The following is a 20,702-nucleotide window of genomic DNA, read 5'->3' as shown; positions in this document are numbered from 1 at the left end:
ATGTTGTGCTCAGGATGTTTCCCAGAATGTCTCTTCTAGTTTAAACAGCGATGGGCTCGTAATCATGCGCGCGGTGGGGAAATTCTTGGACCAGGTATCCAGGCACCGTTGTCTTTGGCAGTGTGGGCTGTGGAGGCCAAGGTGCTTTGGACCGCTGACAAGGCGCTGCTTACGCAGGTAAGCATCATCGAGCAGTGGATGTTGTCGCTATGTTGGAACAACTGGTTTGGCTCGTGTGCGAGTCTTGGGTGTTTTTTTATTGCATTTCATTCGTAGAAAACACGCAAACACATTGATAAAAATAAGTTGTATTCCACATTTGCATCGTGATAACAAACTCAAAACATTCGTCCATAACACTGTGGCCTTCAGAGGAAAAGTATATAAAGGGCGACGTTTCAGGCGATGGCCCTTCTCCATTGCCCGAAACGCACCCCCATGATGATATACTTTTCCTTTGAAGGCCACCACTGTGTTATTGACGAACGTGTTCAGCCTGATTATTATTTGTGTGTGTGCATCGACGCAGAGGACGTGGACATGGAGAGCCATGAATGTGCGTACGGATCCCCATGTCGCAGCAGCAATCTCAAGTTTGCAACAACAACAAAGGTTGAATCTCAAACACGGAAAAATATATATCATTGACGAGCTACTTTCGTTCACGACAATCCCAGATTGTCTCCGAAATAAAGTTGTTGGCTGCGAGTCGTGATACGCTGTTGATGGGCACATCAGCAAGTTTATGGTGGGGGGGCCGGGGCAAACCCCACACCGTGCCCCCCCCCCTCCCGCCGCGCCTTCAAACTAAACCCGAAGTATTACATCTGACACCGTGACGTCGAAGCGCTGGACCCTCCCCCCCCCCCAAAGTGCGGGGCCCGGGGCGGTCACGCCGATTCTCCGTGTACCCCAGGGAGGGCTCTGTGAGCAGTGGCAGAGCGGGCTGGGGCCAGGAGTCCGACTGTGAAACACAGAAGAAGAACTCGTCTGTGACTCCAAGCTTCACTACACACCGCCTTGGTGCCGATTCCACTGCAGACTTGCGTGTACGCTTACACATTCATGCGCTTTTTTTTGTTCGCTTGTAAAGGAAACGATTGATGGATGCGGAGGGTCCGAGTCAAGCACTTACTTCTTCTTCTACTTCGCCATGCGACCGGCCCATATAAACAATCACACCATCATCACCATCATCATCACCATCAGCCGTTTCGAGATTATACTTCTGCGTTCCTCCCACCATGTCTGTTGTAACTCTGCAAGTCGCTGCTGGGTGGTGCCGTGCGTGCGGCGCACAGCGCGCTGGCACCGTGCCCGACACCCGGCCGCTTTCCCCCCTCTCCCCACCACCACCCACCACCAGCCCACCGGCCCACCCGACCCAACCCCACCACCACCGCCTCTCCTCCCCTTCACTCTCCTATCAACACTCCCCCTGACCCACGCAGCCCGTGCTTGCTACACCACCACCCACCACCACCCACCACCACTACCATTCTTCGGCAGACTCTTCAACGCATACGTCCATACACCCCACCCACCGCACCGCCCTTTAAAAAAGGCACGCTCGCAATCAAGCCGCCACAACGATTCATTTGCCTTTGACGTTGGACGTGATTATACCGACACACACACATATATAGTGTGTGTGTGTCAGGCGTTATGTCCAAGTTGACCGAGCGTGAGTGTCTCTCTTAACGGGGGTTGGTTCAACTCATCTTGGCAAGTTCCAATGAAGGAAGATATCATGTATGAGCTATGTGACCACAAGATGTACATGCATGTGCCGTGCAACACGAGACGACAGGTAACGTGTCGATTGCGTTCAAACGTCACTTTTCGCTTTCACGTTGCTTCGTTGTGAACGGATTACTCACAAACATGTCACTTTGACGTTACCTGCTCCGAGTTACACGTTTTATCCACTCGATATCTTTCGTAAATGGTTACTGTGACAATTGCCATGCGCTGTTTCCTCTCTCCCCCACTCAAACTAAATCGGGTTAACTCTGTTAAATGTGGCAAAGTGTTGAAACAATACTTGTTTGTGTGTTTATGTACTGCAGAGCATTATACCCTTTATACAAAATGCCTTGTTTTATTTAATCTGTAATGCGGAATTTCACACGCAACACTGAATTGTATTTATAGATGTCCCCGTAAATGCACTGCGTAGTTCGAACAACATAGCAGGCATACACTGCTTCCTAAATTTGACATCTTTCCGTGATTTTTAATGTTCGGCTAATAATAACAACGTGACGTTAATGTATCATGTAGTGCGATGTGCCGTGTTCGTGGTTCGGTCTGGGTGATTGCTCACAGCGCTCGTCCGAAAAATGTACGTCAACCACGCTGATTATAATTGTGTGGTATTACTGCATGTCATTTTGTGTCAAACTAGAACCTGTGCCGTAAAGAGAGAGTCATTGCTGCTAAGATACGGTGGTTTCACCAGCGTTGATTCGAGCAAGCGTGACTGCTGATGAGCAACTGAGTGTCGAAATCCGTTCACAGTTTCTCTATGAACGTTGCACTTCTTTATAAACTGCACGTAGCCGGGTCAAACTGTACCAAATCACGCTGCTGAACGTATTCACTTACGCCAGGAGATTATGCGGCTGATGACTTGTGCAAGAAAAAATTATTTTTGCTCTGTGGGGAGACGAATATGTGGAGGGGAGACATTGCTTATTTATTTTATGCATCGACATGTGGGGGAGGGAGGGGGGTGCCTTGGGTGAGTGTAATTCTAACCCCCACCTCGGCCTCCATTCGTATCGTGCAGAGGAAGAAAAAAGAGAAGAGATGGCTGATGACTTTCCTTCTGGTGGTGGGACTCTTGCTGGTGGGCGCCTTTCTGCTGCTGCCACTCTTCTGGGATTCGGAAAGCCAGGGCCAGTCTGAGTCGGAAGAGGTCATCGCAGTGTGTGAGGACTCGTGCAGGTACTGGGCGTGCGTGACGCGTCATTTCTGGTGGTGGTTGTTGTTGTCAGGGCCTCTCATTCGATATTTTGCGACGACGACGACAAAAAAACGTCGCTTGCAGTCTTGTTAGAGGGATTATCGAGAGTAAGGCAACTACTACCTGCTGGAGTTTAGAGTACGGCACACAAGTATAATCCGATGAACAGGTTTGTCAAATCGATAATATAGGTGTTTGGGTTAGATCGCGTAAATATGTGTCGTTAAACCCGCCACCACCCGACACAGCCAATTAGTAAGGTTTGTCACGTCAACAGAACAATTCGTTACTAGTACAGCACAGCGGTGTGTTGGAGGGCAAAGCCACAACATTTACAATCTGAGTACGACGTTTCGTGAGTAATTTCAACGAGCATCATCTGGCGACAGGCAGATGATGATAACATGATGATGCTAATCTGGCTGTCGCCTGATGATGCTGATTGTAATTACTGGCGAAACGTCGTACTCCAATTGTAAATGTTGTGGAATTACTGTCCAACACACGGCGTGCTGTACTAGTAACGAATTGGCACGTTCTGTTGACGGGACACACATTACTAATTGACTGTGTCGGGTGGTGGCGGGTTTAACGACACATTTATATATTTACGCGATCTAACCCAAAAAAAACCTCTATTATGGATAATATTGTTCGTGGAAGCCTACGCGTTAAACTGTTAGATGCGGTGCCGTGAGGACAAAGTAAGACGATATGGATGTGGCAACATCATTCCTGCAACAGCGTCCCCTGACTGTTCTGGATGAAATTAAGCACTGAGTTTTTTTGTTTAATCCTCAAGTGTCCACCGGCAATCCGGTATCCAACGATTCGCTCCCACCAACCACCCTCATAATTCGATAAATGATGCCGGGTCAACAATTTGACTCAATAATTGATTATTATATTACATTTTACACTGTGGTGTTGAATGTCGTGCCTCTTTGGGGGCTGCAGTGATCACATGAACCCATTACTCAGACAACTATATAAAGATAAAGGCCCACAATAGAGCTATTTTTGTTGGGTTAGATCGCGCAAATATAAACGTGTTGTGAAACCCGCCACCACCCGACACAGCCAATCAGCAAGGTTTGTCACGCGAACATCACATTCCAGTTCGTTACGAGTGTAGTGGTGTGAACTACTCGCTGTTCGCAAACTGTGAGAGAGCAGATCGTAAACAAGGTTTTCCCGCTCAATGAAACGGTCAGGGTCAAATGGGGTGAGGTAGGATCCAAACGCTAGATTGGGAAGGACCAATCGGAGGGTTCCACAAGGTGGCCGGGGATTGGACAACCCGGCCACGAACAGGTATAAAAGCCAGATCGCTGAGAGCTCTTGGCCAGTTCTGCTACACGAAGACCCAAGTCGGCCGAAGACAGCTAGGACCCTGGACCAAGCCTTCCAGCCCTTGTCAGGGTTGGGGCTCAGGGTAACCAGTGGTCAGGGGAGATAGGTCCTGGATAGGGAGGACCCTGCCAGCCTTCTAGCCCTTGTCAGGGCTGAGGCTCAGTGTAACCAGTGGTCAGGGGAGATAGGGCCTGGATAGGGCCCTGGCTCCCAGCCTTCCCGCCCTTGTGAGGGCGAAGGTCCTGAGCAACCAGAGGTCGGGGACCCGCCGGGCCAGCGACGGGTCAGTGTGCCTCCCCTAGGTCCCAGCCGGAGGGACGCTAGGCTAGCGGGGAGATTAGATAGACAGCAAGTCCGGAGGCTGTACCTCCTTAGAATAGGAGCTAAGCGTGAGTGTGGAGCTGTACAAGGTCCGGAGGCTGTATCTCCTCAGGGTAACGGGTGAGGGGACCATATACCCCTTTGTGTGATAAGGACTGTGTAATAAGACAACTAACAGTGTGTGCCATAAGAAGTTTATAAGTCCGTCCTTTACAACACTGCACGAGTACCAGCACATCGGTTGTGTGTTGAAAAGTAAACGCACAACATTTACAATGAATATGTATGCGATATAAGCCCCCCAAAAAACCTCGTGGATAATATCGCTCGAGAAAGCCTCCACGTGTTCAAGGTAAAGGTGCAGCCCTGCAATGTCCTGCTCACTCCGCTGATGGTGGAAAGGCCCCCACTAGGCGGAGCTAGTGGGGGCTCTGTTTGTGGAAACGGGAGTTCAGCAGAACATTTGTGTATGTGTGCGCGCGTGCGTGTAATCTCTATCCTCAAGAGTTTCTCTCAAAAATAATCCCCCCCCCGTGCTCATTCAACGGAGGAATCGCAAAATCGACACGAACTCTCTCCTAAATCCACCGCTCCATCTCTGTCTCGCTCTCCTCGTGGCGAGCAGACATTAGCATCGAGCTCCTGAGCAGATTTCTGCCATCGTGCCCAAGTAGAACAGAATCGCGAGCAGCCTCGCATCTGCCCAGTCAGCGAGGTGCTGTTCGTGCTCTGGGCGAACGCAGCTTCTGCTAACGGGGTGCGAACTTTGGTGGCCTGGCTGTGTGCGAGGCTGTGCCGGAAACGCGTTCCGAATCTCGCCTTGCCGGTGGTGTCATCTATTCGTGGCAATGGGACTATATCTTCTTGCTCATATATTTGACATCGCCTTTTTTTGGCGTGCAATAGCAGCACCACCACCATCGGCAGCAGCAGCGGCGGCGTCGTCGCTGTTATCGTGTTCGGCGCACGCCGAGGGTTTCACCCGCACCGCGCCATTCCCAGCCACGCGTGGTGGTCTCTTGTTCCCTGATTAGCCCCCGTGGATGTCCGCGGGCAGTTGGCCAGGGCGCGGTGAGGAAGCTGGCGCAGGAGAACTGTGGGAGTTGCCGCGGGTGGGGAGGTCGGGGTCCAAACGGTGGCTCGATGCCCGGGGCTGTACGCAATCCTCGCCGCCTCTCCCTCCCACCTCACACACGGATTAATTGTCAATGCAATAGACGAGCAGAGGGGCCCCGTCGTGTCAGTATGAGTGGGGCCATCATCGACAACCATTGTCTGGGTCCGTGTGGGTGGCTTCCCATCTGGAGTTCAACTCCCAGTCTCTGAATTCCCTTGCGGCTTCGGGGCTTGTGGTCCGCGAGTGCGGGGTGCGCTACCAGGTGTTACATCTCGTTGTCCTTCCTCCGCACCACCGATTAGCACGGTTAGCAACGTACAGGTGCGAAAGAAGTTCAACATACTTGATGATGATGGTGAAGATGTGATTTTTATTTAAGCGCAACTCACAACACAGCTCTCAGTGCACAGGCTGGTGTCATATCTAACACATTATTACTACTCGGTGGTGAAATTCAAGGTACAGACGATAATAATAATGAGGGTTAATATAACATGAATGTGAAATGGTTAATGCTGCACAAAGATTGCATTGGCATTAGTGCCCTGTGCCAAAAAGCCAACTTTTTACACGGCCAGCGGCTGCCGTGTGGCAGGGGGTTGGGGAGGGGTGGAGAGGGGGATGGAGAGAGGGGTGGAGAGGGGGACAGAGAAGGATGGGCGCCTCAAACAAGGTGAGCATTTGGAATGCGTCAACATCGCCACTCGGAAGAGACAAAGGCGGGCCCCGGCGTGGTTGCTGCCCACCTTACACCCCCTGGTGTGGCCGTGCCGGCCTTCATAGGCGCTGCTACTCGCTAACAGCACTTGCCCCGACGGTCTGTTCAGGGGTGGGGGGATCTTTGTCTTTGTCGCGTGGCAGTGCCTCGCTGATGGAGAGCGTTCCCGACGGCATGGCGTACAGCCCCAACGCGTCCATGCTGCAGCCCCTGCACCCGGGGTGGACGCGGCTCGCTCGCTCGGCCCAGCGCACGCTGCAGGTGGCCTCCTTCTTCTGGACCCTGACGGCCAGCGACCTCGGCCTCAACGAGAGCAGCGCCCAAGAGGTGACCCCCCCCTCCTCCACCCCCCCACGCCAACTCGTGTCCCGCTCGTCTGGGGTTCTTGGTTTGCTTTTTGTCAGGTTGACACGGAGGAGGCTTTCGCGAGCAATGTCATCCATGATAAAGTTTTTTTGGCGGTTAGATCGCGTAAATATAAATGTGTCGTTAAACCCTCCACCACCCGACACAGCCAATTAGTAAGGTTTGTCATGTTAACAGAACATGCCGATTCTTTACTTGTACAGCACACCGGTGTGTTGGAGAGCAAATCCACAACGTTTACAATCTTGCTTTAGTGGTGGTTCATACTCTTAGGTAATTTCGGTAAAGTCACGTAGGTAAAAAATAAAATTAAAATTGATAACACTGAATTTTATTAATTTTAATTAAATGTTTTACCTACGTGACTTTACCGAAAAAACCTAAGAGTATGAATCCTTGCAGTCACGAAAGCTTCAAATCTAGAATTAGTGGTGGTTCCCAGGGGCGCAGCTACCTAACAGCTGGTGGGGGGGGGGGCTATGCAAGATCCGACTGTGCCCCCCCTCCTTTCTCCCGACTCGCTTTTACTGAAATAGCTGCGGATGGTTTTTAACCCCACATAACAATTATATGTCGGCTACAACTACAACTTTATATATTATTCTTGACTTTACCGAAAGAATCAAGAATATGAATCCCTGCAGTCACGAAAGCTTTAAATCAAAATTTATATATATTATTGTTCTAATTGTAAAAATATTTTTTCCCTTATCTTTTATCACTCGTTAATCTGTTGATTCAGGGCCCCCCTTGTAGCCGACTAGGTCCGTGTGCGTCGCATCACGCTGCCACATGCCCCCCCCCCCCCCCACCTTAGCAGCCCCTATGGTGGCGCAGCGCGTGTTTGTGAGTCGTTTGCAGCACAGCTAGTGCGTCTGACAGTCATCTCAGTCAGCCAGCCCAGGGCACCTGCTGGGTCTGTCCCGTGACCTCCCGTCACGTGGTTCTCAAAGTGCACCTGGCCTGGCACAGGCGCCGTGGTGGCGTCGCCGTCACTCGTTGGCGAATAGCGGCTGTGTGGGGTATTGGGGGAGCGGTGGGGCAGCGCTTGGCACGCGCTGCGCACTACGAACCCGGCCACCCGAGTTAGAGTCTCTCTCTCACGGCCAACATCGGTGACGGTTATCCCTTAGGTCGACTCAGTTTCAAATTAGTATGCACTTGGTGTGACGTGTAAACATCGCAACAAGGGAGACAAAGGCGGCCGGGCGTGGTGCTAGTCACGCACACCCTCGCGTGCTCGCTATATTCGAATTCCATTTGTCATTGGCTGGTGCGATCAAAACGTTCTCTGACCAGACGAACACCTCTGTAAGGTGGCTTGCACAGCAGTGGGCTTGCATCTTCCCAGGATGGCTGGCCCTGGTGGTCTGATGCATCATTACCCTGATGCGTATGCATAGCAATTCAACGATCATTTACCTAAAACTAGAAAACACGAAGAGGAATTTGCCCCCTTCTCAAACCGAAGCCAAGAGCCGCCTCTGACCCAGCCCTGACACAGCAGGCACTGCAATGGAGTGAAATGTGGTGGCTGCTGTTGTTTTTAATCGCTTCACAGTTGATGCGTGGGGTCGTTTTCTTTTGTTAAATATCAAACGCACATACCGGCGAGATGTATTCAGATACGCACGCCTTATTTACGGGGTTGACCCAGCCCTCGCAGGAGAAAGGTTCACGTCCAATTTTAGCCAGGGGCAAGCGTTTTTGCAAATGCCAAGAATTCGGGGCTGTGACCCACCGCCAGTACAGTTTGCCACTCTATCAAATCATGTCACAGTATCTGTCCCGTGGCTTATTACCGTGCAGATATGGGAATGCAGTATTCCGATTGCCGCCAGAGCATTAATATTCTCCAGACTTAATATGTTTCAGTGGCAAGGTCACAATCACACACTTCTTTGCTGACCAAAATTAGTTAATTGTGCACATACAGTTATTTTTTATTTTACATATTTGTCTTGTCGACAGAAATCTCATTACAATTTAAAGTACACATTCACAAGCTAATCAGTTATAGCTACTAAGTAAATTAATTTTTTCCTTCATGAATGCTTTGAGCAGTTCCCAAAAGAAACTGCTTTAAGTTGGGTATCATCATCATCATTTACCATGGTCAATCCACTGCTAGATGAAGATGCCCCTAAGCCGCCACAACCTATCGTCACCCTGCGATGGCGACAGCGATTGTGTGTGGATGGGGGTTGTCTGACCGACTGTACTTCTTCACGCTGGTCAGTGATGGTTGGTGACAGCGGAAGGGAGCTCCAGGTCAGATCAAATATCACGAGCCGCTAATATTCGCCATGACCAGAAATATAACTCCGATTGGCGGCTTCACGGTATGTCTGAATGTTGAACCTCCGTCGCACCGCACATAGCCAATCGTTCTAATCGGAGGTGCAAAGTGCAGTGCACCAAATAGAATGATATTACTTTTAAAAAATGTTGATAGTGTTCTGCAGTGCAGTATTTTCAAAGCATCTACCGTAAAAACACACACACACACTTGTAGTTATTTTAGTTTGTCTGCGACAATATTCTTTATTAAACACACAAGTGCTGTGTGTGCTTTTTTTTTTACAGTTTTTCTAAATTATTCATTTACACGGAGAGACAAACGAGTTAGAGAATTTCCAATGTGTAAAGTCATTGTGGTATGCCCTCTACGCCGTCCGCAATGTCAACAATAGTCACACTTTCTCTCGGTGCAATGATGTTGTTTTAAAGTCACTGCTTCCTTGCAGGGAAAAGACCTCTTGGATCTGCTGCTATCGCTGCCTTCCAAGGGTGTAGCGGTTTCAGCCGTGTCTAGCAACAGCATCGTGTCCGAAAGCACCGACTTTGCTAACCTCACAGCCGCAGGTACACAAAACCTAACGAACACCCACCTGTTAAATGTCTCCATCAGAGAGAAAGTCATTCTCGAGGTGGCCAACATTTTTCACTAAAAGAAACGACCTTGTTGGTGTTTTATGTTTAGTTTCGTAGCATATCACAGTGGTGGATAAATGCGAGTCAGTGGCAGATCTTGTGGCCTCGAAATCCACTGCAGAGGAATTTGTGGTTTTGTGTTTGTCGGCTCTGCGACGTGCCTTCGTGTTGTTCGGCACAGTGTCCGACGTTTCCATGCGCTGGCAGAACTGAATTTAAATCAAATCAGTTTCCTAAAACAAGCTGCCGACGGCACGTGGAACAAAACGTCGGACATCGTGCAGAACGACACGCGGCACTACCCAGGCACGCGCCGGAGAGCTGGCATGACCCAAAGCATAATTTGACCATTTTAAGAAGGGCTCGGCAAAGTTCGGAATGTTGACTGCCAGTGAAAGACGCGGACCATATTGTCCCCGAGGAACAGGAGCGATTTTTACGCGTGAAACGACGATTGATTCTTTTGTTAACAACGCCTGCATGAACGCATTCGGTGACGTAACGTATTACTGTATTTATAGCGTATGCAAATGATATGCACATTACACAATAATATACATTTAGGCTAATGGAATGAAAAGCGTAGACCAGCCGAGACAGAACGTATGAGACAGACAATACAAAATGAGACGTAGTTAAAACAAAAAATCCGCCAAAATATGGAATCCTTTATTAGAATCATGACGTCAAATCGTGGCAATTCGTTCCATCTTCGGGGAAGGTGAATTGATTCTAATAATAATAATTATACATTACATTTATAAAGTATATTTCTAATGTGTATTCAAGGCGCTGCCTTGAATTGATTGCTGTTCAGTAAGTTGGTGATGCTGGAATTTGGTCAACACTAAAGTTTAATTAGTGCAGTATTTCTTACTTCCTGCCAAGTACGAGCACACATGCCTTTGACACGATTGCTCCCAGCAGACAATGAAGCTAAGCCCAATTTTGGAATGAAACATTTCGACGATTAAACTACCAGCGTGCAAAAAATTGCGTGACTGATTACATGCAATGTATGGCTGCACGACACGAATGCAATTACTCGGAGTATAAATGCATTGTAAATTGACGGTTGCAAGGCCCTGTGTTTTATGACGCATGGTCTCAACTCTCAATTCGTTATCTCACATGATGATGATGATGATAAAAAATAAACTCTCTTGCCATCTTTTGTCATCACAGGAGCACAAATGAGGCATACTTTAGGAAGAGTACCTTAGGAAAATACAACTTAGAACAATTATAATTTGGTCATTCATACTTTCGTGGTATTTATTTTCTGGTGATTACACGCAGCACTGTGGAGGCATCGAGGGTTGTTGGAATACACAAAGGTTGGGCAACACTCTACCTGTGTGATTTAAGGTGCCATCGCCTGGCTTGCCAGGATTAGGCAGCACAGCAAGTTGACTTTCTCCATCTGTACGGGGATAGAGCGTTGCCCCCTCGCACGCGTGGATTTTCTGCGCGTGCTCCGGTTTCCTCCCACACTCATAAAACATAAAAAAAGCATTTGCAGGATCCTCCTGAATACGAGTCATGGACTCGTATTTCTGGATAATTAATAATATAAATTTTCTTAATATTATTACAAATGCGGATGGTTTCTAGGTTTAAATTGTTGACAAAACCAAGCACGCTGTGTGGACATGTGAAGAGACGCGCTCACACACCGAGCTACAGCTGCTGCTCGACATGCGCGTGCTGTGGGGAGCGGCGGCGCAGCGGTTAGCACGTTGCGCTACAAACCTGGCGTCACCAACACGGGTGACGATAATCTAATCCGGTCCTGGGCCTTCCCTAGGCCGACTCAGTGTGAAATGAGTACCTGGTGCAAACAGATGCTCAACATCAACGCTGCGGTGACAAAGGCGGCCGGGCGTGGTGTTGGCCACCCACCCCCTCGTGTGCCGTACCATCCTTCATAGGGGGCTGGCTAACAGCACTCATCCCAGTAGTCTGTTAAGGCTACACGGGGATCTTTGTCTTTGTCTTGTCTGTGGTGCAGGAGCGCAGACCCGCGTGGTGGACATGTACCGACTGACAGGAGGGGTCATGCACAGCAAGATCTGGGTGGTCGACAGGAAGCACATCTTTATTGGGAGCCCAAACATGGACTGGAGAGCCATCACCCAGGTGCCGGATTTTCCAAAGCAACCCCCCCCCCCCGTTCATTAGATAATGACACCAATTTACAACTAAAACTGTTTAACTTTAAAAGAAAAATACGATTGTGAAGAAAAAAAAGGATAGACAAGTTGTCTTTCTTGACCTCGTCTAATTATGTAGTCATAATGTTACGTCCAAGTACAGTTATTGTTCTTCTTTATATACATACAGCGTATGAATGTGTTATAAGGAGTTGAGGCTCTTACATTTAGAAGTGTGATATGACAGCGATGCACAACTGGATTTGCAATGCAGAGGTCGCCAGTTCGCTTCAATCTCTCGATGCGGCAGCTCAAACGACGGGGCACGTTTCTTAAAAGCCCCCCCCCCCCTCCAGCCCATCGCTTCTGTCCACCCAGCGGAGCGAATGGATTCACCGGAGTTCCTGAACGGAACATAATTCCAGGCTACTACCGCCATACATTTCGTGTAGTACTGTGAAGCCTGTTCATTAATCAGAGGCACTCTGCCCCCCGCCTAGGTAAAGGAGCTGGGAATTGCCATCTACAACTGCAGCTGCCTGGGAGAGGACCTGGCCAAGGTGTTTGAGGTGTATTGGTTGCTCGGCCGCCCCAACGCCACCATCCCAGCCCACTGGCCCGCCAACCTGAGCACCAGCATCAACAAGGAGAAGCCCCTGCAAGTGCGCCTCAATGGCACCCCCACCGAGATCTACATCTCTGTAAGTGCAGCAACACCACCACCGCGAACATCGTCGTCGTCATCGTCGTCACGCGCACGCGTCTCAGCACGCTTACCAGCCAGCGTATGACACAGTGCACATTACCGTCGTGTATCATATTATGTAATGTCATTTATAGCCCTTTGTCAAACCACTGTCGAATGAAGGCCTCACCATGTTGTGTCGGTTGGGGGGGGGTTGTTTGGCCATACTTCACCACGCTGGTCAGTGTGGGTTGGTGAAGAGAGGAGGCCCAGGACTTGTTTAGATTTCACTCACAACCGACGTTCGTGATTGCCCGGAATCAAAAGCAGGCTTCCTGAAGCAGTGCACTAACCACTGCACCATCACTCCATCCCATGATTGGGTAACATCATAACTAAAACAAGTGTACTGAGAGTTAATTTATAAACCACATTAACACTAAACTAAGCCTCAATATTCCATGAGGTTGTATGTCAATATAAAACAAAATTACGTACAAATTTACAATTTACTTTGTCACAAATTACATAAATTGTGATTGATGATGACAAAAATGATGGCCGATGACCAAGAGCAATGATGGGGGTGGCAGCCAAGGAATGGAATTAATCGAGCGATGAAGGCTGCTTGGGTAGGTCTCCATCCACCAGAGGATGACAATGAATGACGAAACTGATGATGTAAGATCACGCATGAACCCACGGCACAGGCGCCGTGATAACGTCGCCGTCACTTAGTGGCGAATGGCGTGGTATTGCTATTGGTGGCAATTTACGGAGTTCCCATCGCAACAAATGTTTGCCCACATGACCCCTTACCCTTTCGCCTCTTCCCCAGAGTTCTCCGCCGAGCCTGTGTGCCACGGGCCGCACCTCCGACCTCGATGCCATCTTGAGCGTCATCGACTCGGCCCGGACGTTCGTGCACATCGCCATCATGAACTACTTCCCCATCAAGGAGTTCCACACGCTTCCCAGGTGCTTCTTAAAAACAAGCTTAGCGCCAAATCCGCTCACGCTCGGCCTTGTTGCCGGATAACCCTTGTGGCCAAACCGAATCGGGGGCGTTGTCTCTTCAGAATCTGCATCTGCCCAGCTCAAGGGTTGGGTAGAGAATTATTTTTCAATCGCATTTTTTTAAAGAATATAAACGAACACCTGTAGAAGCCATCCTAGCGTTGAGTAATTGCAATGAAATGCAACCTGTGTGTATAAAAAGCTATATGTTGCCATCATTAATATAAACAAGATATTTTTAAATAGACAGCTATTCTTTTCAATAATCGGATTCAGCTTAAAATAACCACAGTTTACAAATGTGTGAAATAAAGCATCCCCTCATTGAAAACAATACACATCTGAACAAAATCCTGTCCGTGCGCAGACCGTTATCTCCGTGGGAAAAGAACAACATTTACTTGTTCGAGGCATTTAAATCCAGGAAGCCCATTTGAGAATGACACATCCTGTTTCTCGTGGTAACACAAAAATTACAGCCATTTGTCAATGTGGTGCCGGATGTAGGCCTCCCCAAACTGTGCCGGGCTTCACAACGCAAAATTCACTCCCAGCAATCTGTTTGGCCGATGGGATGTGTTAAACAAGCAATTCAGTTGTTGTTTGTACTATGCTGATGGAAAGATGTGGGCTGGAGTGCGAATTGGATGCTTTTATTTGGGCTCACCACCCCGGTCGGTGTGGGTTGGTGCAGAGGCGACCCAGGACTGCTTCAGAAATCACTGAAGCAGTCCTGGGCAGGAATCCAACTCAGGTTGCCGTCTTCCCAGTGTAGAATGATATATAGTACAAGTTATCGACTTGTACTGCTTACACTTGCAGTAGGGAAACTTTGAGCTGCTACCACTGAGATCTTGGGTTTGAATCACCGCAGCTGCCTGCTGTTAAATTTGGTTCCCAAGTGTCGTGAGTTGATGGTCTCAGCCTGGTCACAAGTGGACCGCACAAAACACCATCACATTCAATTTAGTTCTGCACTTAATTTAGCTAAAGTCTAACGTCACCGTCACGTGAGAAAATCTACTCTCAGTGACGGAGCGGGTGGGCAGGTGCTGCCCCCTACTGTGCGAAACAGAGGTCACCTGAGGATTGTCGGAGGCAGCTCTACGGCATCCGCTTCCTTGGGACAATTTCTAACATGAAGGGGTCGCGCTGCGCTGCGGGAGATCCGTAACGCGACGTGACGCCGATCGCGCGAACCCGGCTACGCAATTATATATTCACTCCAAAGCACTGTTCTTATTTTTTTCACCGGATAAAATTGGTGGGGGATACAAAAACAAGTAAACCCGTAAAAACAAAGTTTTTCATTATAAATCCTTTATATGCGTGGCGTCTAGAGTCTTCTCGTCCTCTGGCTTGAGATGGCTGCCACCTATGGGTCAGATGATTGTCTGCCAGTATTAAGCAATTGGTAATTAAATATTTAATTTGTTTTCCCTAAACAGTGTAAAATTTTGGAAAAAATTTTTCACGAACATTAATTGTCTCGCACAACGAGTCTGTGTGCAAAATGTCAGCTCGATTGGATCACGGGAAGTGGGTTAAAAAACGACCGAAAGATTTGCACGGTCGTAAGCAAGCACGCAAGCAAGCAAGCAAGCATGTGAACTTAATATAAAGGATTTAAAAAACCCAGAGGCGCTAACCGGCAACGCCGCTCACTCGCCAGGTACTGGCCGGCTATCGACGAGAGCTTGCGCCGCGCGGCCTACGAGCGGCGCGTCCACGTGAAGCTGCTGGTGGGCTGCTGGCACTACACGCGCACCTCCATGTTCATCTTCCTGCGCTCGCTGCAGGCGCTCTCCGACAATTCCACGGGCTGCGACGTCGAAGTGGTGGGTAGTGGCGGCGACGACGACGGTGGCGACGTCCTAGACCAGGGGTGTCCAAACTTTTTGCAAAGAGGGCCACATTTGATAAAGTGAAGATGCCCGGGGGCCAATAGTTCCTTCTGACATTTTTTTAACCACACAAGTTACATGAAAATACACACTGTTATAAAAAAAAATCATTGTCACAATTACCTTTATTTTTCAAATGACAATGTAACCAAATATAAGCCACTCAGGCAGACGTGAACAACTCTAAAAACGCTATTCTGCCTTTCATTCAGTCAGATAACATTGAACAAATTGTATAGAAATTTCCATGAGTTTTATGATGTATTTATTCTTACAGAGCTGGCGAGCCATAAATAACACATTATAAGACCGAAGCTGTGGGCCGTATTAAATCTGACCGCGGGCCGTGATTGGCCCACGGGCCGGACTTTGGACATGCCTGTCCTAGACCATCGTCCAGCAGTTTGTTAGCCAGGGGTGCCCCCCCCCCCCCACTGCCCGCCAGCAATCACTTGCTCATGCCACCGCTGGCCAAAGAGCCTCCCAGTGGAGAGAGCCTCGAGATAGTGCCTCGAGATAGTGCCTCGAGATAGTGCCTCGAGATAGTGCCTCGAGATAGTGCCTCGAGATAGTGCCTCGAGATAGTGCCTCGAGATAGTGCCTCGAGATAGTGCCTCGAGATAGTGCCTCGAGATAGTGCCTCGAGACGAGGGTCTTTGGATTCTTTTTTCACGCTGATCAGAAAGCTTGGATATGGTGGGGAGTACCCACGCTTTACTCCGCCACGAATGAGCTGCCGGTCGACTTACTGTCGTACACCCATTTATACTGCTGGGGAGGGATTTAGGAGACTTGACCATTGCATCACGGGGACCTTGACAGCCATGTGGATATCCGAGTGGGTAAACATTATTGCTGGGAATGCAGAGTTGATGGTTCATTTCCCATAATAAATGCAATCGTGTGATGGGGCATTGATGAACATTTGCAGACAATGTTATTGTTAAGGCAATCTACCACGTTTGCTTTTAAACCTTCAACCTTCGTTTTTACGAGAGTTAATTCAACGCCACCATTTCTTCTGCCACCACATCGCAGCCTTTCACTTCCAGTGTAAAGTGTTACCGTGGGTGTACCAACACAGTGGCTGTCTCCTGTGGCTTGCAGAGAGCTCAAGGACCCGTGTGCGTGTGATCTAACGATGAGGCTGACGCGAGCGCATCTCTTGTTTGCCGCTCAACAGAAAGTCTTCAAGATCCCAGTCGACGAGCACCAGAAGTCGATTCCTGCCACTCGTATTTACCACCACAAGTTCATGGTGACTGAAAACACGGCTTACATAGGTAAAGGACACCTTTACGGGCAAACACGACTGCAACCATACACCTATTACTCCCATGAAGGAGCATAAACCATCACCACGCAAACTCCGGTCATCCTCGCAGCAGAGGTGACTTGGCTAACCATCGAACAAAGACGGTTACCACATCGCGCGCTTTTAGATGCGCTTCTGCGGCCGTCTGGAAAGCTCTTTCTTCCGATATTAGGAAGCCACTGGAGCTATACACTTTTAAATTCAGATTGAAAACTAATTTCTTGAGAACCGCCTTTTGTGTTTAGTTTTGTTGTCCTTACCCCCGCACCTCCGATTAGCATAATGGGCTACGTACGGTGCGAACGAAGTTCAACACACATACATAATCACCAGCTCTAATAAAAGCAGTAGCATGATGGTCATTAAGCGAAACATTTTTTGACTCAGCTACAATCATTCTACCACATTGGTTCGTGATTTTTCTTAAAGGTTTTCACACAGCACAACACGATGAATAAACTAAAAACAAAGTTCATGTTTTATAATCGTTGAATACGCATGGATATTCACAATACGCAGATTTCCACTTCGAATTATAATAGTTTGAAATGTTAAATATCAGTGTCGCCCAGCACCGTGCATATCTGTGCCACGTTATAGTTTCGGCTTAAAGTCGGTGGGACGGTGCACACCCAGGTGTTGAGAGTTAATGTTCTGTCTCAACTTCTTATATAATCCACACACTCACCACTGGCAATGAGCATCACATAAGCCACATTTTACATTTCTAATAGCCTTAATCTATGGTTTGATTGGAAAGTTGTGAGTTCAGTCATCCAGCTGAGGTTTGGCCTAAGTGAGATGATGAGACCTACAGTGTGTACCTTAAACTTAATCACCTCGAATAAACTGCAGTGTAAATATTGACAATTCTCCGAGCGCGTGGAACGAAACGTTGGACATCACGTCAAGCAACACGAGCTACACAGCACAGCGGCGAACATCTACCTGCTGACATTCATGCATTCTCTAGCCTCGTAGTCTACTCCAGTGTCAACAGCCAACCTTCCAATCGCCTTCTTTCACATTCCCACCTAGGAACATCCAACTGGGCGGAGGACTACTTCATTGACACGGCCGGGGTCGGTTTGGTGATGAACGAGACCAAAGCCAAGCTCGGCGCAACTCAGGGACCCGACCAGGGTACCTCGGGGACAGTTCGGGACCAGCTGGAGGCTGTGTTCTCCCGGGACTGGGACTCTGAGTACGCCCACAAACTGACCTCTCGCTGGGCCATGCAGAACATATGTCGCTGAGCGTTGAACGCGAGGAACCGGCCCTCCAGGGCGAGGGGATTTCTTGCCGAAAAATCAACACGTGAATGGACCAATGGAATGTGTGGTTGAAATTTTGTTTTGTTAACTCATGGCATATCTTGCGTTTGATTCCATTTTGCCACTTAAATTTGGTTTGGCCACGCTCATTGTCTGCAGTCTCACCGTGTTTGACAATGAAGATTTAATGCGTGGAATTGAAATCAATTTGGAAGAATTCTTTGTTTTTAAAAAATCTATCGAAAGAACAACACGTAATTCTCTTTATCAAGACCTTTAAAATTAAACAAGTAATTTGACTCTAGATTTTAAGCTTTCGTGACTGCAAGGATTCGGTAAAGTCACCTACGTGACTTTACCGAAAGAACTAAGAGTAAGTAATTTGACTTAAGAGCATGCCTGCTACTTGCATATGGTACATAGCGTCGCGCATTGGTAAAATGTGGTGAAAGAGTATCTACTCTGCAGTGTTTTTTGTAAATCGCGCACAAATATTCAGAATGACAACCGTGTGATGCTTTAAGAATGGACAAAACAGCTCACTGGTAAAGGGGCTGATTCTTAAAGCGGTGATCTAATTAAACTTGAATTCAAAAATATTTTTTGTTGTCACTGAATGTGGAAAAGCAATCACTGTAAATGAAGCAGACTGGTTGTTATCGTGTCCACTATATTTTATGTTAATTACGAATGCAATGACGCATTTAAAACATTCATTACAAAGACCAATTTGCTAAATCGTTCGATTATCTCTCTGCATTCAAGAGCCTCACAATATGACATGTGGATTTAACCTCAAATGATAACATGGTACAGCTGCATGGGACACAACTATAATCTGGCCAAATACTTATCTGCAAAATTGTAAAAAAAACACATTAGACCGCTGTAAGGTTAATCAGCTGCTGAATTTGGTACAAAATCGTATCCCATGAGTACACCATCACAAGTTCACTGGGTGAGCCAATTTAAACACGGCGAGCTGCATATGTGAGGGGTTGCATTTTTTTCCTGCTATTATAAAATATAAATGTCGATGCAAAAGATGATCTTGGTTAATGCAGGGTAACAGTCCCCACGAGGGGACAGTGTATTTGTTCATCAGTATGCGTTTGCCTTGTAGGCGTTCTGCTGGTTCAGGAGAGAGGACTTTTCTGAGACAGAAATTGAGATGCACAAATGTACTTTGAACGAGAGTGTACAGGATCCTCTCTGGAGTATTCCACTTAGTCCTGGTTCGGCAAACTTTCAGAGAAGAAGAAAACTTGTTTTTGTTTTTGTCTTTGACCAAAATAGTTCGAGAGCCGCATCACACGCACAGCTTCCTGTATACAGTAGACGACAAACACATTCTGACTTAAATAAACAAAGTAAGTGACGGAATAAACTTTGTCTCCTCAGTTTTTCCCCCTCCCTTTAGCTATTCTTTAACAATGCAGTTTAAACTGTTGTAAATGTTGTCACCGAGACATTCAACAGTGACCCATTCCCAGTGCCAGATGAAGCTAGTGCGAGGCCTGTAGCATGTGTTATAAAGGGGTCCTAAATAAAAAAAAATATAAAACACACATTTTTTAATTATATAGTAAATTAATTGTATTTGTTTCTTGCTATACAGCCAGAAAATACGACAAATCGCTAACCTTAAACACCCAGTCATTCATAAAAGTTGAAGGCAATATAGTACTATAGTAATAGAGCAAGTGCAGAATCACTGAACCGGAATTGATAGCTTGAAAGCGTTTCGCGCGGGGCCCTTGAAAGTGCGGGGCCCGTAGCATATGCAGCTACTTTTGCTACTCGGAGAATCCGACACTGCACATTCCCTGCCATATTTGATCAATTATCTTTACCTTAAATTACGTATTAAGATTTAAGGTTTCGTTTTTTTTTAAACGGCTGCCCGCAATGGGGAATCCAACGAGCCACCGCATGTGGCTCCGGAAACCCACCCGGTCTGCCCACCCAGTCTGCCCACCAAGTCTGCCCACCCGGTCTGCCCAGCCGGTCTGCCCACCCGGTCTGCCGACCCCTGGGAGTCGTGTCACGGCCCGACAGGAGATCGCGTTTGTTGCAATGGGGCCCCGACTGGTGCCAGGAGGATCGGATAGGAGAAGCAGAGCTGCGTTGAGCACGGAACTTTTGCTCCAGCGCCTGAAACAGACCATTGCATATATATATCGCAGTGCCTGAGAAAGTAATTGAAAATTCAGAAGCTCAAAAAAACAACGTTTTGTTAGACATTCCAGGGGTTTCCACACATTCCAGGTCAAGTTTTGCGCTTTGGAATAAATACGTTGGTGGAAGTGCACGCGTGTGAAACCCACTGTGGAGTTGAGGAAGGTGGTTATTATGGTCAGAGGTTTACTATTACAGCATAGTCAGCACGTAGATAATAATTGGTGATGAGTAGGAATCTTTGTATTAGTTTTATAAACTTAAATCATGAATACACAATTGAAGAGGATGACAATTGGAAACGCTAGGTTAAGGAATGATATAACTCAGGACAGAACGTAAAGATGTGGGGGGGGGGGGGGGGGGGGGGGAGGTGGGAGCGAGACAAATTGTAAATCA

The 20,702-nt window shown here is 47.9% G+C and overlaps 1 protein-coding gene across 1 annotated transcript; it reads left to right on the top strand.

Moving 5' to 3' along the window:
• Positions 1-1,511: 1,511 nt before the first annotated feature.
• Positions 1,512-19,506, top strand: LOC133341266 (5'-3' exonuclease PLD3-like). Its single transcript, XM_061549763.1, has 10 exons — positions 1,512-1,810; positions 2,792-2,949; positions 6,621-6,804; positions 9,591-9,708; positions 11,789-11,916; positions 12,431-12,631; positions 13,454-13,593; positions 15,305-15,470; positions 16,720-16,819; positions 17,890-19,506. Exons 1-10 carry the CDS (start codon positions 1,736-1,738, stop codon positions 18,105-18,107), a joined length of 1,488 nt encoding a protein of 495 aa, XP_061405747.1. The 5' UTR covers positions 1,512-1,735; the 3' UTR covers positions 18,108-19,506.
• Positions 19,507-20,702: the final 1,196 nt, after the last annotated feature.

The sequence above is a fragment of the Lethenteron reissneri genome, chromosome 11 (assembly GCF_015708825.2).
Source record: "Lethenteron reissneri isolate LAM-NWPU_2019-01 chromosome 11, ASM1570882v1, whole genome shotgun sequence".
Classification (NCBI taxonomy): domain Eukaryota; kingdom Metazoa; phylum Chordata; class Hyperoartia; order Petromyzontiformes; family Petromyzontidae; genus Lethenteron; species Lethenteron reissneri.
The sequence above is the reverse complement of the archived record's forward strand: the minus strand, read 5'-3'. Positions and strand labels throughout refer to the sequence as shown.

Bases quoted from the DNA above. Each gene is read 5' to 3' on its own strand.
- LOC133341266 (XM_061549763.1), top strand. From the start codon at position 1,736: ATGAAGGAAGATATCATGTATGAGCTATGTGACCACAAGATGTACATG. The intron at 1,811-2,791 runs GTAACGTGTCGA...CGTATCGTGCAG, and splicing joins CGTGCAACACGAGACGACAG to AGGAAGAAAAAAGAGAAGAG. The intron at 13,594-15,304 runs GTGCTTCTTAAA...CTCACTCGCCAG, and splicing joins GAGTTCCACACGCTTCCCAG to GTACTGGCCGGCTATCGACG.